Source organism: Centropristis striata, chromosome 19 (assembly GCF_030273125.1).
Source record: "Centropristis striata isolate RG_2023a ecotype Rhode Island chromosome 19, C.striata_1.0, whole genome shotgun sequence".
NCBI lineage: Eukaryota > Metazoa > Chordata > Actinopteri > Perciformes > Serranidae > Centropristis > Centropristis striata.
Window position 1 is genome coordinate 29211195 of NC_081535.1, and position 17434 is coordinate 29228628.

At 34.7% G+C, this 17434-nt stretch overlaps 1 protein-coding gene across 1 annotated transcript in view; it reads right to left on the bottom strand.

Annotated features, from left to right (window-relative positions):
• LOC131992012 (calcium/calmodulin-dependent protein kinase type II subunit beta) overlaps positions 1-17434 on the bottom strand; it is a 61154-nt gene that overhangs the window by 16324 nt on the left and 27396 nt on the right. Inside the window, exons 8-14 of the mRNA XM_059357349.1 lie at positions 14276-14359; positions 14087-14181; positions 13410-13532; positions 10587-10670; positions 8876-8918; positions 6250-6321; positions 3655-3689 (exon numbers count right to left, since the gene is read on the bottom strand). Of these exons, the coding sequence (XP_059213332.1) occupies positions 3655-3689; positions 6250-6321; positions 8876-8918; positions 10587-10670; positions 13410-13532; positions 14087-14181; positions 14276-14359 (536 nt within the window). The remainder of the gene's footprint in view (positions 1-3654; positions 3690-6249; positions 6322-8875; positions 8919-10586; positions 10671-13409; positions 13533-14086; positions 14182-14275; positions 14360-17434) is intronic.

Sequence of the window (17434 nt, forward strand, 5' to 3'; positions counted from 1 at the left end):
AAAGTTTGTTTTATATTGTGGGCACAAGTTATTGTCTCACGCTGAAAAGATTCACATTCTCAGCACAGAAAGTCATTATCCTGTGCCAATGAGATCCACATTTTTTGCACATAAAATATGATCTTGCACGAAGATGATAGTTTTTTTATTCAATTTAGTTCAGAATTTTGTGCATATAAAGACACAATCTGGTGCAACAAGATCCATATCTATTTCCTACAGGTTATTATCTTGTCCATATCTTATGGACATAAAATAAGAGCTTGGTGTGCAAGATATCTCCTATAAGAATATCTACAAGATATCTGGTATAATCTTGTGCCAACAATCCATTTATTTTGTGTTCAATTTATCTTTTTTTTTTTTTTTTTTTTTTAAACAAATCCACATATTCTGCATGAAAAATGATATTGCATGAACAAGACAGATGAGGTGTGTGCATGAATTAAGTATCTTGTGCATTGGAGTGTGCAAGTGGGTCTACAAGTTATTAAACATCCATATTTTATGGATGCAAAATATTATCTTGTGTGAATGAGATCTATATGCTGTGCAGAAAAATGTATAATTATAAAACTAATAACTAATAAACTAATAAAATATACATTTGTGCACACAAAATATTATCTTGCGCACATTAGTTTATTATCTTGTACAAGTTATTTTCACATCTTTGCGCACAAGTTATCATCACATTTACAGAAAATTCTATAATTCTGAAAGTAACATGTTACTAATGCGTGAACAAGATATAATATTGTGTATCTTGTGTGTGCACATTATATTATTTATAACAAAAAGTTAATAATCTTGTGCCAATAAGATATCTTGTACTCATGTTCATCTTTTGCAAATTAGATCCAAACCTTTTGCATAGAAGTATTATCATCTTTAAAGAATTCCATATGGTTTGACACAAAATATTATCTGGTGTGGGCAGGATCTATATTTTGAGCAAACAAAACACTATCTTGTGAAAAAAAGATCTATATCATTTTGATATAAAATACTATTTTGCATGAAAAAAATCCTGTGAGCATAAAGATATAATTTTGTTTCATATATCTTGGTGCATAAGATATTATCTTGCATGAACAAGACCCATATCTTGCACGTTACACCATTATTTTCTGCATGATATATGCATGTCTTTGCACTTAAGTTATTATCATATTTTAACTAGACTTTCATATTTTGCATACAGAATATTATCTTGCATGAACAAAATACCTTGTGCACAAAAACTTTTAATCTTAACCCATATTTTATGTGCACAAGTTATTATGTTGCACATACAAGTTATTTAAAAGTTATCTGAACAATCATCATGCACAATAGCACTTTTTATGCTTCTGAAAAATAGCTGATTTGTGCAGTCAGTATATTGTCTGCACACGAGTATATCTACCGAGTACACACAATGCAAACTGTTGTGCACAAAATATGGGTGCTGTTTTGGTTTGTGCACGCAATATAACAACAAAAAAATCATCCTTTGGGACTCCGGCAGCTCTGTATGTAACACTCTGAGACTAATTTAACCGATTACCTACGCAGCGACACTGAACCGCTTTACACGCAGGCTTCACACTGACTCATGCAAGCACACATGCGTAACAACAGACACACACACACACACACACACACACACACACACGAACATACAGTGCAGAGTGCATTGAACAGTGAACAGAGACACTTAAAACCTGAGAGTGCAACAAATGACAAACACTTGTGACAGAAGAGGAGCAGCGACAGCGTCAGTCACATGAAACAGAGTCAGAGTCTTTGATGAGCTCCGCTTTGGCTCCTGCAAATATTTTGGGGTGAAAAATGTCTTCAAGTGCCAAACGGAGGCTCCCATCATCAAACACACCAGTCAGAGAGAAGTTACCACAGGAAATGAGAGGATAAAACCTTCAAAATAAAAGTGTTAAATGTTGTTGTTGCACGTGTTTCCCTTTGATAAAAAAGATCAACATTAACAAGTAAAGTTGCTTTACTTAAGGTTTATTTTTATTTTTTTAATTATTTATTATTATTATTATTTTTTTCTATTTTATCTATTTATTCCTGCTTATTTTAATAAAGTTTTGTAATTACAGTAACTCTGTTTGTTTTGTTTTTTTGTTTTTAGTCTCATTTATGTGATAATGATTGTATTTAATGATGCTCCTTTTTCCTGAGTTGGGAAGTTTTTTCTCTGACTTTTGTGTGTTCAAAAACTTCAAAATCAAAAACACATGGACATTACTAAGATAGAGTTATATCTTATTCTCAGAGTCTTTAAAAGACACATTGATTCCCTAAAACGAACTCATCTAGGTCATTGTTAAAACCTAATACTATATTGCAAATTACATGCAAACTAAATGGATATGCAATGAGTGCATAAATAAAAAAAAATCTTAATATCAACCCTGCATTTCTGTGTAATATTGCATCATCTCGGCAAGTGAATTTTTTCAAATTATTTGTAAATAACATCAAAAATGGGATTATATTGCATTCCTTAATAACTTAATATTAGCATAGTTTAACTTTTCTTTCCTAACTTTTGTTGTTCTGTGAAACTGTAATGTTTATTTAAAATATTATCATTATTATTATTATTGTTTTAAGCTGTAAAAAACAACTTTGTAAGCATTATTTTCTAGTATTTAATGTTTATATGACGTTTCTACAACGGATAATGTTAATTGTGGAACAAGATAATAATCTCGAGTACTCTGGTTCTTCTTTTTTCGAATTTTATGTTTAATACAGCTTCTCTTTCTACTCAATAATAACACATTTAATCAATATTGATTGAGAAAACAAGCAGCAGAACCTGCTTCCATCACTGCAGTCAACATCTGCATTATCGTTATTCAAAAAACAGGTGAAAAGGATTTTAACTAGCAGAGATTTATAAAACTTAATGGCTTTACTCGAATTCATTCCAACTTTTAAACAAACATTTCTATGCAGAATGTAATTTTCTTTCAATTTTGCATCACTGCTGATTCTTGAAACTTTGATGAATTCGGCAATCTCTGTTTTTATCCTTGAAATAATTGCAACCTTTCCTGTACAATTTACATACTTTCTGAAATGTTTACTGTCTTTTTTATACAAGCATGCATGTGCAAATAAACTATATGAGCAAATAAATGAAACAACACTTAATAATGTCACATAAATACAGTGTGATGTCTGATATAGTTTTTGTATATTTTTGACCTTGTTGTTTCTGTTTTTTCCCTTGTTTTTTCTGTTGCTGCTGGGCTGATTGTTGCCATAATTTCCTTGTATACTTACAATGACAACAAAGTTTCTTATGTCCTATAACTTGAAATTCAAATGACAAAAAGGCAATATTAAAGCTCAAGATTACAGCATATCTGAGCTGCAACATTAAGAAACGACAGAGATGTTCAGGGCAGGAAATGACACACACATTCAGTTACGCTGCACCTTTAAGGCCAAAACTATTTCTTTGAAAAAAAAAAAAAATTAAAGTGAACGCTACAGCAGCTCTTGACAAAGTCAAACCACCTCGGACGTTTCTGTCTGATGGAAATATTTATGGAATAATAAAAGTATGGGTGTGAGCGTGTAGCGAGCCGAACGAGGCGGCGAGGAGGAAGGAGAAGGAGAGGCGGGCTAGCTTACCTTGACATCAGCCTTCTTGTTGAGGAGACTCTTGGCTGCTGCGGAGAGGCAGAAGGACACACCCTCAGATGGAAGAGTACACATCATACACCTTCAGATGACCACAGCGCTCTAAATGTGCTCGGTCTGTGGCTGGCGGCTGCAGATGCACGCTGATGCATGCATGCATTGGCTATAAATTTTTCACCCTCTCAAAAGTGAACATGCACACTACAAGCAGAGTGACAGCGGTCGCCTCCCCACATGTCCTCCTCCCCTTCTCCACCCTTAAGGGAAGAAAAACACTGGACAGAATTCATCCCTCCCTCTTATAAAAAAAACAAAACAGGAAACCCTCCCCTCCGTCCTGCAAAAAGACATTAAAAACCCCAACGAATAAACACACACACATTAAAAAATCTCCATCCAACTGGCACCTCCTAACCCTGATCCATTGCCCAAAGCATTAGATAAGCACAGGGCATCATGAGGGGGGGGAAAAGTCAAACTAATTCTCCATATAATCCAGATACACTCACACACAGATGCACGCACACAGCCACAGAGAGAGGAGGGGAGGGGGCGGGATTAGGAGTGAAAGCATGCTGGAGTGGAATGGAGATGCAGGTACAGTATGTGATAATGGCTTTGTTAATCTCAAGAGTAGGCTGGATTAGTTGGAATCACTACAGAGTTCAATGACGGGCAGCAAAAAATGTAAACAACACTTAGTGCAGCCGGACACGAGAGTAAAAATAAACATGAGGACATACAGGCGAGCAGAGTCAGTAACTTCCTTAAATCACTTCTTAAAACCCACTTTTATAGACTTGCTTTAATGTGAAGCGTTCTATCTTACTGTTCCTTTTTACTTGATTATTTTCTGTATCTGAGAACATCTTGTGATTGTTCCTGCTCTGTCTTTTATTGTAAGAACTGTTTTTAGCCTTATGGCATCATTCTCTGTGTAATTAACTGCTCTCTGTCAAAGCACTAGTTGTAAGTTATAATTAACTGCTGTTTTTAAAGATGCTATATAAATAAAGTTATTATGACTGATACTGGACTATCGGTGTAGATGTTTTGTAATATGAAAAACTTCTTTACAGGACATAAAATGCTTGGGCTGACTTAGAAATTATTATTATAATCATATTATTTGAATGGAAAAAACTAAAACCCAGTAGTTTATTTAATCTTTGGCCTTGGTCTTGTTTACTTTATTCTGCCTCAATGCAAATAAATAACAAAAACAAAGTAAAAGTCGCAAAATCACAGTATAAATGTCCTCTTTTCAAGATTTTACTTAAAGTTCAGCCAAAAATAAATAATCTCTTTATACAGATATGTGTTCTTAATTCAGAAAAGTGCTACAGGTTTTTAAAACATTTGTAAGATACACTGTAAAAAAATGTCTGTAGATTTTACAGTGAAAAGCTGCTAACAATGAAACTAAAACTAACAATGAAACATCGTAACTCTTTAATTCATGCAGCATTTATAAAGTATTTTCTTGTCAATCATATGGCAGAACAGCGTTTCTTTTGATGGAAAAACGTTTTATTTTTTACTGTAAAATAAAATCTTAAAAGAAAAAATCTTTACCGTAATATTAGAAAAAGTTGCACTGTATTTATTACGGTAAAGTTCTGGCAACCACAGCTGCCGTTTTTTTAACCATAAAAACAACAGTTGTTTTTTTACAGTGTATGAATAATGAGGTAAACACACACACACACACACACACACACACACACACACACATTCTTGTACTTCTATCTTTGTGAGGGCCCTCATTGGAATAGTGAATTCCCTTGTAAGGTTATAATAGTTTTGGATTTTTCATTAGTTTTGTTGTGAATTTTTGTTTTCAATTTCAGTTAGCTTTAATTAGTTTTTAGATTGAGTTTGCTAGTTTTAGTTTCATATTTTTTTTTTTTATGTTTTAGTTTTAGTTTAGTTTTTATTAGTTTTAGTTTTTTGTAATGGGGTATCCATCTTCATTATGTATGAAAAAGTTGACAAAGACGAAAATGAAGGACATTTTCACTATAATTTTAGTTAGTTTTAGTTAGTTTTGTAACCACACAATACAGTTTCAGTTAATTATCATTTTTTAAACATAAAACTAATTGTAACCTTTACCCTTAAAACAAAGTCTAAAATCTCAAAAAAGAAGAACTGAGGATCGGCCAAAAAGTCCTCACTTTGTAAAAAGGTCCTCACTCTGTTGCTTAAAAACGCGTTCCGGTCCTCACTATGTTGGATGTACAAGAACACACACACACACACACACACCAATGTGCATGCAGTGTGTCCCCTAACTCTGTGCAACATGTGACCGTGTTGCACAACCGAGCAGCCTGAACCCCGGACAGGCAAAGATATGTGAACAGTAATTCTCTGCGCTCCCAGATGAGAGATGAGGCTGCTTACCTTGGCAAACATTCGGGCAGCATTAGAGAGGGGAAAAAAAGATTTAGGAGGAGAGATTAAAACAAGCTGAGGGAGAGCGGGAGCGTGTGATGTTGTGACTCTGCAGGGATTTCCATTTAATCAGAGTTCAGAGAGAGAGAGAGAGGATGTGGAGCTGTTTAGCTGTGAGTAACGGGTTACCTTGCTCCACGATGCCCGCGGTGGTTCCCGCCACGGCGCTGACGGAGGCCGGCGCTGTAGTCTGCCGACCCACTGAAACACACACACACACACACACACACACACACACACACCAGAGTGAGAAACAGCTTCACTTAGTGAGGTTCGTTTTTAAAGTTTAAGGTGGGAAATATTCTCATTGGGTCCTACTGAAGATCTTAAAAAACACAAATATATAGTTATATACACTACTGGTCAAAAGTTTTAGAACACCCCAATTTTTCCAGTTTTTTATTGAAATTCAAGCAGTTCAAGTCAAATGAACAGCTTGAAAGGGTACAAAGGTAAGTGGTGAACTGCCAGAGGTAAATAAAAAAAGGTAAGGTTAACAAAAACTGAAAAATAATGTACATTTCAGAATTATACAAATAGGCCGTTTTTCAGGGAACAAGAAATGGGTTAACTACTTAACTCTATGGAGTCTTGGGCTATTTTGTCCATTTTTTAATTATTTTCATGTCTTTGTAAGTCATTTTGTGTCTTTTTTTAGTCATTTTATGTCTTTTTGTGTCTTTTTTTGGTCTTTTTGTCTCTTTTTTTAGTCCTTTAGTCCAACATAAAATGTGATTTTGAACCTTTTTTTTTACTTTCAAAACACTATCATGCTCAATAAAGAATTTTAAATGTTGCAAATGTGCATTCATTTCAGAGTACACTGAGACATTAAACTGCATCATTTTCGATTAAATTCTGGAAAAGTTGGTGTGTTCTTAAACTTTTGACCAGTAGTGTATGTTATATAAACTACTTCAGGGACTATTTCCTGCAGCGGATGAACCCACATTTGGTAGTGTTTGGATGTTGTAACGGACCACGTCTGATCCAAACTGATTCCCGCCCACACGGTTCGGCTCACAGATTGAACGGCAGATTAACAGCTTTAATTCTACGACCTTATGTTTTAATTTGGTTTTCTCTGCAAGGTAACACTGCAGGATATGCAACTGTGAGCGGAAGACGAATCATGCATATTTATTAATTGCAACAAATAAGAAAATAACTTAGGAAGTGACTAAACAATTGCATGTGTATTATAAAGTTTTCATACTAAATGCACAAGTGGAATAAATGTTTTGCAGATAAAGAAGAAGAAAAATAATCACATTCTGAGCATGCATTATTTTATTTTTATTTATATATATATATATATTTTTAAAACAGTTGACTGATGCACATACAGTTCTATTGAGCAACTTTTTTTATTTTAATGGTTGGCAATTAACTGATGCTGTACACAGACTACTATTTTTATATCTTATTTTATTTATGCACATGTGAAATGTGCAGATAAAGAAGAAGAAAACTATCATCATTTTAAAATAATTTTCTATATTTGTGTATAAATTTCTATTTCTATTTTTCTGCGACAAAGTGTGTCATGGGTCAACTTTACAAATAATAATAATAATAAATAAAGAAATATACCTTATTAATAAAAAAATACAAATGCTAAAAAATAGTAATAAAATAATAATGAAACAAAGAAAAAAATATATGAAAATAAATAAAAATGTTGATTTTTTAAAATCAATGCCCTCATTTATTTATAATATTATTCATTTATTAAGTCATTCATTTGTGAATGTATTTTTGATTTTATTTTGGCAGCTTCTTTCTTCACTTTTTTCACTTATAATGTGTATGTGTTCAATTCATTCTCAGTCTCCAGACTATCACAGACACAGACAACCATTCACGCTCTCATTCACTCCTATGGGGCAATTGGGAGTCACCAATTGAACTAAGCTGCATGTTTTTGGACTGTGGGAGGAAACCGGGAAGAATCCATGCTGACTACTGACTGATTAGTGACTTAATTTGTAAGTTAAAACATATTTTGTGACCTCCAAATTCTCATTACTTCATCCACGAGTTCAAATGGACATTCATGCCAAATTTGAAGAAATTCCCTCTCGGTTGTCCCGACATATCACTTTCATTTGTGTGTCTTCAAGGCCAAGTAGCATGAAGTTGTGAGTTCTTTGTGGAGAACTTGTTGATATAAACATAAACTTTAAAGCAAAAAAAATCCTGTGTGGAACATAAATGAGCACATCACAGTCTGATCATCAGATTTCTTGCATATAAACAGAGTCGTATCCACTATTAATAAGATCCAGGTGACGTAATCTGACACCAGAGGAGCAGTTTGCATCCTGTAATTACACACGGAGGGTTTTAAAGGCTCAGGCTGATATTTCTTAGCGTAAACAAAGCATTAAGAAGAAGATTTATTCCTCTAAACTGAACACTTGGTTCCTCTGAGATCTGCTTATGTGTGACACTGAATATGATAAGTTGTTGACGGAGAAATGTTTTATTACGTCTGTTCTCCTTCATGGATCAGATGTCGCCAAACAAAGAGGCTCAGCTCAGCATCAAAGTGATTTTAAAGAAGATTCAGACAAACAAGTTACAGCGCGAGGCACAAAAACCGAGCAAATATCTGCAGCGTTTCCTGCTCGCTCTAACACTGCCGCCCATCAACCTGCTGTGGGCTCCAGTGTGTGTGTGTGTGTGTGTGTGTGTGTGTGTGATGGCAGGAGACAGATGGCGTGTCATCCTGTCCTCGACGAGCTGCACTCACCAGAGAAGTTCCTGGAGACGAGCATGGTGGTCAGAATGGCGCCCTGAGGAGGAGAGGAGGAAGGTGAAAAGTTAAAAAAAAACTCTTTTAGAAATAAACTCCTGATATGATGGAGTTTAACATGTCGAGTCATGTGAGAATAAACATCCTGGTCATGATTTAAAGACAAGACGGCCTCTAACAGGTCTGATCGGAAACATTTCTGTATCACTTTGAATAGAAGTCTGAATTAAACGCCGTCAGATTAACATAAACGCTGCAGCAGCGAGAAGTGAAGAGAGAATGTTTTGTCTCGTACCGCAATAAATATATTAATATGCCATTAAATATAATAAACATAATATATATATATTTAAAAAATGTAGGCATTAATTGAAAAAAATGTGACATTTAAAATTTAATATTTATATTTTAATCAGCATTGTTTTTCAGTATCAGTATTATTATTATAAATAATAATATTAATTTGTTGTATTATATATATATAAAACTATATAATTTATTATATTTATAATATTTTAAATTATAAATATAATTTTAAATTGTATTCTTTTATAAATTAATTCTTGTTTTATTTGAATATTAATTCCAATTTGTATCATCATTTTTCCTTTATTTTACATGTATTTTTAAATAAAAATTAAAAAAATAATATATATAAAAATATTTAAATATACTACATAATAAGTAATAAAAACAATTTGTAAAATAACAATAATAATAATAATAATAAAAATAAAATAAAGAGAAAATGAATAGTAAAATAAATAAAAATGGGAGATATTAAAAGGGAAATAAATACATTTAAAAAACAATAATAAAAAAGAAAGAAATATACTACATAATGTATAATACAAATATTAACAATTAGTATTTAAATAATAATAAAAATAAAATAAAGAGAAATGAATAGTAAAATAAATAAAAATGGAAGATATTAAAAGGGAAATAAATACAATTAAAAAATAAAATAAAATAAAAACATTTATATCAGTGTATGTTGCCTTTTATGAATAAATGAATGGCCACATTTATTAATAATGTTATTTTTGGTGCATTTATTGACATTAGTTTATTGAGTGATTAATTTGTGAATTTATTTATTTTGGTAGCTTCTGTCCTCCAGATACAAAATGTGAGTTAATAAGAATAAAACGAAAGTCTTAATTTAACGAGCTGTCATTCACTGCTTGTGCACGGTCAGAAATAATAAAACAGACTCTGTCTAGTGATATAAAATGATGTTAAACTGATTTAACTCACTAACACACAGGTTTTAGCTTAAAGATCCCTGAGTGATGCAGCCTGAGAGGAGACAGAAAACACTCCTCGTCCTCGCTGTCACAACATTTATAACTCGCTGCTGTCCTCCCTCTCCGTCAATTCAAATCAGCATCACTGGCACGACTGTCGGAATTAAATTTTACACCAGAGAACAAAAGAGAACAATCACAAGATGACACGATCTCTTTCTCTTTCTCTCTTTCTGCGCGCGTGAGGTGGCAAATATCACACGACGGCTGGCTGTTTATCTGTAAACGTGCTGAATAAAACATGAAAATCAACAGAAATATGAAGCCTGTGGTGTGGTTAGAGGCTTTAAATGCCTGAGAGGGCAGGGAGTGTTGCTGCAGAACAAATGTGGCTGATGTTATTTGCAGAGTGAGGATGCAGATGCTGGTGGAGGAGAGCAATGAGAGTCTCTTCACACCTTGAGTTTCCTCCGGGCGTTGAACTTCTTCAGGCACTCCACAGTCTCCTGTCTGTGCATCATGGAGGCCACTGTGGAGCGTTGCTGCAGGGAGAGAGAGAGAGAGAGAGAGAGAGAGAGAGAGAGAGAGAGAGGCTGAAAATAAAACCTTAGAGGAGCACTCTGACAGTGACAGCTTTATGTGGGCAGGAGCTGTCGGAGAGGAATCTGTCCGTGCTCCGGCTCTTTAGGTGACGACACTTCTGGCAAAAAATCCCCCCGGCGGGACACTTTCAACTCGGCTTTACCCGACCTGACAACCATCACTCTCACATAGAGTGACTGTGTTTTATAATACAGTGTGTGAGCTGCTATATAAGCTGCATTCTGCTCTTTTTTAAGACTTGTAAGAGCCGGGCTGCAGGGGGTATTAAGGGGGAGATAGCAGGTCAACATAGAAATGAAGTGCATCATCTGAAAGCTGAGAACCTGAAGATTCATTTGAGATTTAATCCATTAATTTCTTTATTACATTTGAAGTGTATAAGGGTTAAGAACATTATGATATGAGTTCATCAATTAGGTAATTTTTGGGTTGATAATCATTTGTTGCACAGATTTGATGCTGCATTTAAAGTGGATAAAAATGGTGGAAAATACCTCCAGAATCCCACATTAAGACACCAAGACTGTGATTTGGTTTTCAAACGTTTTACGTTTAGGAGATTTCTGCAAGAATTGCATTTTTTTGGTGATTGACGCATTACCTAGGAAATCCATCCATTAGAGGTCATTTACAATATATAAACAAATGAATAAAACTATGAAATTCAGTTTGAAAATTCCCCCAAAATATTTACGAATAAATATTTACATAAAAAATGATTTGTGTGGATACAATTATAATATAATTGAATTTAATAATAATAATTTGTTTTACATTATTTTTTTCTGAATATTCTGGGTATATTATTTATATTTATTAATTAATTATGTATTATTATTATTATTATTATTATTATTATTACTATTAATTATTATTCTAATTAATGTAAACTTTTTTATTGATTGATTTTTTTTAAATTTAATTTAATTTAATTTAATTCAATTTAAAAAAACTTATATTTTTCTTTTTTTGCAGAGGTTGTTGCTTCATTGGGAGGGGTTGTTTATTCTTTTTTATGTTTATAAATGTTATTCTGTCTGTTTGTTCTTAAAAAAAATAAGCAAAATGTTTAATAAATATAATTTTGATTTTTTTTAAATAACATTTAGTAGTTTTCAGTAAAGTAATAAATAATTTGGGGGATATTTTTAAATCTTACCCACAAAACAAATACATTTATATTGATAACTTCTCTTAGAAATGAAGATAAATAATTTTTCTCTGTCTGACAGCTGACTGGAGGAAGATTTCAGGGCATTTGAATCCTCCCTGTTTGTTCTCTAACTGTGTGAAAAAGCATTTTTCGGATAAACTCCTTGACTTTAACTGCTCGTATCAGATCTTCCTGAGGATGAAGTGCTGATCCCGGAGCCTCGCTGCTCTTTTGGCCTCCTGGGAAACGAGCCGTTGAAGATAAGCTGACCCAGAATCTGCACAACTCACAGATCGCATGTTTGGAAACAGATGGTGCAGATATTTGGCAGCTTTGGACAGATGTTCACAAAGTTGCTGTTAGAGGATTTTACAAATTACACATATTTTGGATCATAAACATGGCAGTGAAATATTGATTCCTGTGTGCCGGAAATGTCTGAACATCGTTGTTATACTTGTGTTTTTCTTCATTCCTTCATTTAAAACAGTGATGTTCAGACATTAAATGTTATATTTACATTGGAAATAATTATGTTTTTAACTTAACTTTTGAACTTTGTTTTTCTGACCACAAAAGTTTCAGCAGGCTCTAAATATTGAGTTATAGTCCTCTGACGTTAGATTTAATACATTCAAACTTTTTAACTTAATACTTTAAAGTATGTTCAGATGTTTTTTGACAGTTTTTTTTTCTGACACGATTCCAGTCGTGCTAAACCCGTCATTAAACTTAATTTTTATTGTGAAGTTTAAAGAATATTTCTGCTAAAGCAACATGTTTCCTGTTAATTCCATCTTGTTATTATTGCAGAATGCGTTATAATTGAACACTTGACATTGTTTCTCCCCTCTGAACTTAAACTAATTTGACATGTAATGTCAGTTTTATCCATAAATGAATTCAACTTTATTATATTCTAATAAAAACTCAGAATTTCTGAGATTTAAGTGGCAAATGAAGAAAAAACTCACAAATTTTTACAAAATAAAATAATTGAAATACTCTTGGAGAGTAAAGTAGGACATTCACGAGAAAAAAATAATCTATTCTCCAAGATAAGAGTAGTCATTTTAAAAGAAAATACTCCCAAATTTAAATTTAAATAATTAAAATAATCTGGGAGATTAAAGTTGGAAAATTACGAGAAAAAAATCAACTATTTTTTTCGAGATTAGAGCAGTCATTTTACAAGAAAAAAACTCAACAAAAACAAATTTACAACAAAATTACTTCAATCTTCTCTGAGATTGCAGTGAGAAATTAAGTAAAATCTCCTAGATTAAAGTAGTAAAAAGAAAACAAATTTGCATAAATAATATTCTGTGATATTATAAAGAAATACATTTGCAAGAAAAAAATAATTCTCTGCGATTAAAGTCATAAATATAAGAGAAGAAAACTTAAAAACCTCATCAAACCACAAACATTGGATGACGTAATCAAATTACACTTGGAGATTATCAACTTTTTAACAGTAGTATATGTATATATATCTATATCTTTTGTGTGTGTGTGTACTTACGCAGACCCATGGGTGCTTCAGAGCCTCCTGCGCGGTGATCCTCTTGGCCGGGTTGATCGTCAACATCTGGTTGATCAGATTTTTAGCCTCCGGGGTCACCGTGTCCCACTCTGGAGAGGGGAACTACACACACACACACACACACACACACACACACACACACACACACACACACACAAACATACATATGCATATATACATACATACATATTAAATTTCCAGATCAGAAATGGGAACATTGGATTAAAAAAATAAGTTTTTAGGGGATTATCTCAGGGAATATCTCTTTTTCTCTTTTTTGGGAAAAATCCATTTCTACACTTTTGTTGTAAAACTTATACATTTTGAAGACACTACACTTCTATAGGGGATTTATTTGAACTATTATATATCCATAAATACCACAAAACCGCCCCAGTTCATCACTGACATAAAGAGAGTTTTCTGAAATGTTATGTTTCTGAAGATTTTAGAAAAATAAACATCTAAATGTGTGTTTTGGATTTTCTTTCCACTCGTCTGAAAGCAAACTAGCAAAAAAAGAGCATCTCTATATTTGACCGGTGCATGAAAACGAGTAGTTTCGGCCTGTATTGTTTCGCTTCGTGACACAGAGAGAGAGAGAGAGAGAGAGAGAGAGAGAGAGAGAGAGAGAGGGGAGGAAGAATGAGACTCACGTCGTACGCTCCAGCTTTGATCTGCTGGTAGAGTTTGTGCTGGTCCTCGTCCCAGAACGGAGGGTAACCAACCAAAAGGATGTAGAGGATCACACCTACACACCCAAACAAAACACGAGCTTTGTGTGAGTGACAAGAAGGAGAGCGAGGAGGCGGCGGAGAGAAGAACACACAGACAAAAGAGCTCACCACATGCCCAGATGTCGACAGGTTTACCGTACGCCTCCTTCCTCAGCACCTCCGGGGACAAGTAGCCGGGAGTCCCCGCAAAGCCTGTACACAGACACACACAGACACACACGTCAGGGTCCAGTTTCTGCTAAATAATTAGGTTTTTTTTAAATTGTGGACTTTTCTACAGCTGTTTTTAGCTTTGGTCATTTTAAACAGCATTTTTACTTATATATTAATCTTGTCCGTAATTTGTATTCCTGTACTGTTTGTAAATGTACTCGTCATCACTGTAAATGAGGGAAACCTCAGAGCCTACAAGTTTAAATAAAGTGTTATACAATGTTTCTGTTTGTGTGTCTGCAGCTAATCTCTCCTCCTGCAGGAACAATCAGCTTTAGATTGGTTTTGCACATTTATGACTGAATCACGAAGGACTTTAATGGTTACAGTGACTCGTCATTTTTATTAAAATTTTTTATTGTTTTATGTTTATTGTTGTTGACTGCTCACTCCTTCGGCCTGTAGGGGGCGCAACTTAAAAAACTGCTTCAGTTACATAACAAAGGCTACAGGGTGTTTCCACTGAGTACTTTTTGGAAAGCAGAGTGTTTTGGCTCCGCCCACTAGTTAGTTCTCCTCGGTCTATGTTCCCATACAGGTACTTTTGTAGCGGCTAGCCAACGGAGTTCCAATGTGACAACAGACCAACATGGCCAGCATTGTTGCTAACTTAGAGACTTCTCTATATTTAGCAACTATTCAGACCCTCTAGAGACTCTTATTCAAAAAAGCGACAAATCTAGCGACTTTTTCTGGAGTTATTGGAGACTTTTGGAGACTCGTTCCTACTCTTCTTAATGAGTAGCAGTAGCTGTCCCAAAGCACTCACAAGCGGCCCAGTCCTCCCGCAGCAGTCTCTCCCAGCTGCAGTCAGAGCAGGAGATGTTAACCCCTCAGCGTCCAGTCTGCAAATGAATCACGCATGTGCGAAGTCGCTGCCTCAACCGTATCCAGTCAGCATCGACTTCCCCAAACCACACCAATCTAGCGGCTCACTAGAGGGAAAAGTACCTAATGGAAACACGCCTATTTACCTTCAATAAGCTAAAAACAAGCAAAATCTCTTGCTTTTCATTTTGGCATCCATAGTTTGACTGCAGGATCACTATTTTTTTTATTATTAATGTTACTCGTGCAAGACGTTCTAGTGTAAATAACAGCGCCATTGATGTTACTTTCCGTCATCAACTGTGGCCAAAATAACCACTTTCCCAATCATGGATCAATGATAGGATCCGGAGGTGCACACAGCTCAGCGACTTTCATCACCTTCTCCAGGAACTGTGTCTGGATGTCTGCCGGCACTACAAAAATACTCTGATTTTGCTGAGGTTTAATTGCCAAAAGGGATCAATAGGATGCAGAAATAACTACAACATGATGCTGATGTGTAAAAAGTCTGAATTCATGCTCTATCAGGTCTGTCTGAAGAACACAAGAAAACAATGTTTAAAATGTTTGTTTTCTGAATGGAGTTCAGGATGATCAGGGCTCTGTTGACTGCCAATACTGCAGCAATATGTGTCCAAAATAAACAGATTTTTCTGTGACTTAATCTCAATGAACAGATCAAAATGATGCTGAAATAACTTATGTGATGCAGATGTTAAAACAAATCTGAATTCTGAATTTGTCAGGTTCACTGCAAGTTGACATGCAAAGAACTTTTAAAATGCTTGTTTTTCTGAATGGAGTTTTGGACGATCAGAGCTATGCTGACTGCCACTAATACAGCAGTATGATCCCAAAATAAACAGATTTTGCCTTGATTTGAACGCACTATATCAATCAAAAGGATGCATAAATAACTACAACATGATGCTGATGTGTAAAAAGTCTGACTAGATGCTTTGTCAGTAAGAACTGTCTGTACTGTCTGTAAGAACAACTGCAAGTTGATATGCAAAGAACTGTTAAAATGCTTGTTTCCTGAATGGAGTTTGGGACGATCAAAGCTATGCTGACTGCTGCTAATACATCAGTATGAACCCCAAATAAGCTGTTTTTGTTGTGACTTAATTACAATAAACGTATCAAAATTATGCAGAAATGACTACATCATGATGCTGATGCGTGAAAAGTTGGTTTGTCAGGTCTGTCTGCAAGATGACAACAGAAAACGTTTAAAATGCTTGTTTTTTAAATGGAGTCTGGATTGATCAGAGCTTTGCAAAAGACTCTTAACATGTGGTGGACAGCTGCAATCTACTGAGTGCACTTTTCTGTTCTTCCACTGACATACATGAGGGCTGCAGAATATTATCAACTCATTTGAATATAAGACAGTCCATGTGTTTGGTTGTCAAAGCTCTAAATTGACTGTTTGTGGACTTGTCTTACTTTTATCCAGGAATGCATAATCACACAGTATATAGGGGCCTTTAGCTCAATATGTAAATCAATAAGACAAAACAAATACCTGACTGTGACAGTGTAAAATGTAATGAATCATGTCAAGAAATAAGAGTCCAAAATGTTAATTTACTGCTCACTATAAAGCACAATGAGAGTGTTTATTATAAAGGGAAAAAGAACTGAAGGTTGATGCTTTTTTGGTGCATGCTGGGGATTTTTACGGCAGCAAATATGGAGAGATATCAGCAGTAGTATGGGTGCACTGAGTGCATTAGGAAAATTAAGTTAAATTTAAAGTAAGAGCTCTTAGCTGCACCCTTATTATAATAGATCTTCTTATTGGCTCCGGGTCAAATTAAGTATTAGAAAGCTGCTTCGTGCACTTGATTCAATCTGGCTGACGTTCCTGTTGAGCTGTCCTAAACATTCATTAGTCATTATCCTTCTGAGCTTCCTGAAGAGGAGAATAAATACAATGGAATTAAAAAAGATATGGAAACTGTAAACAAAAAGATCAAGAGAAGTGTCCTGTCAGTCAGAGGAGATAAGTCTAATATTAGAGGGAGAGGAGGCAGAAATCCCTTCTTGTTTGTAGACTCGAGGGCGCGCTGACAAAAAGGATGAAATGACAGTATGGATGAACGGTGCCGAGGAAGCCTACACTTCTCTCTGCAGCGTTCAGCATGACAGCTCTGATGTGCAGCAGAGCTGTCAGGCTACAGAGCCCTTCATCATCAGGAGGAGGAAGAGGAGGGAGGG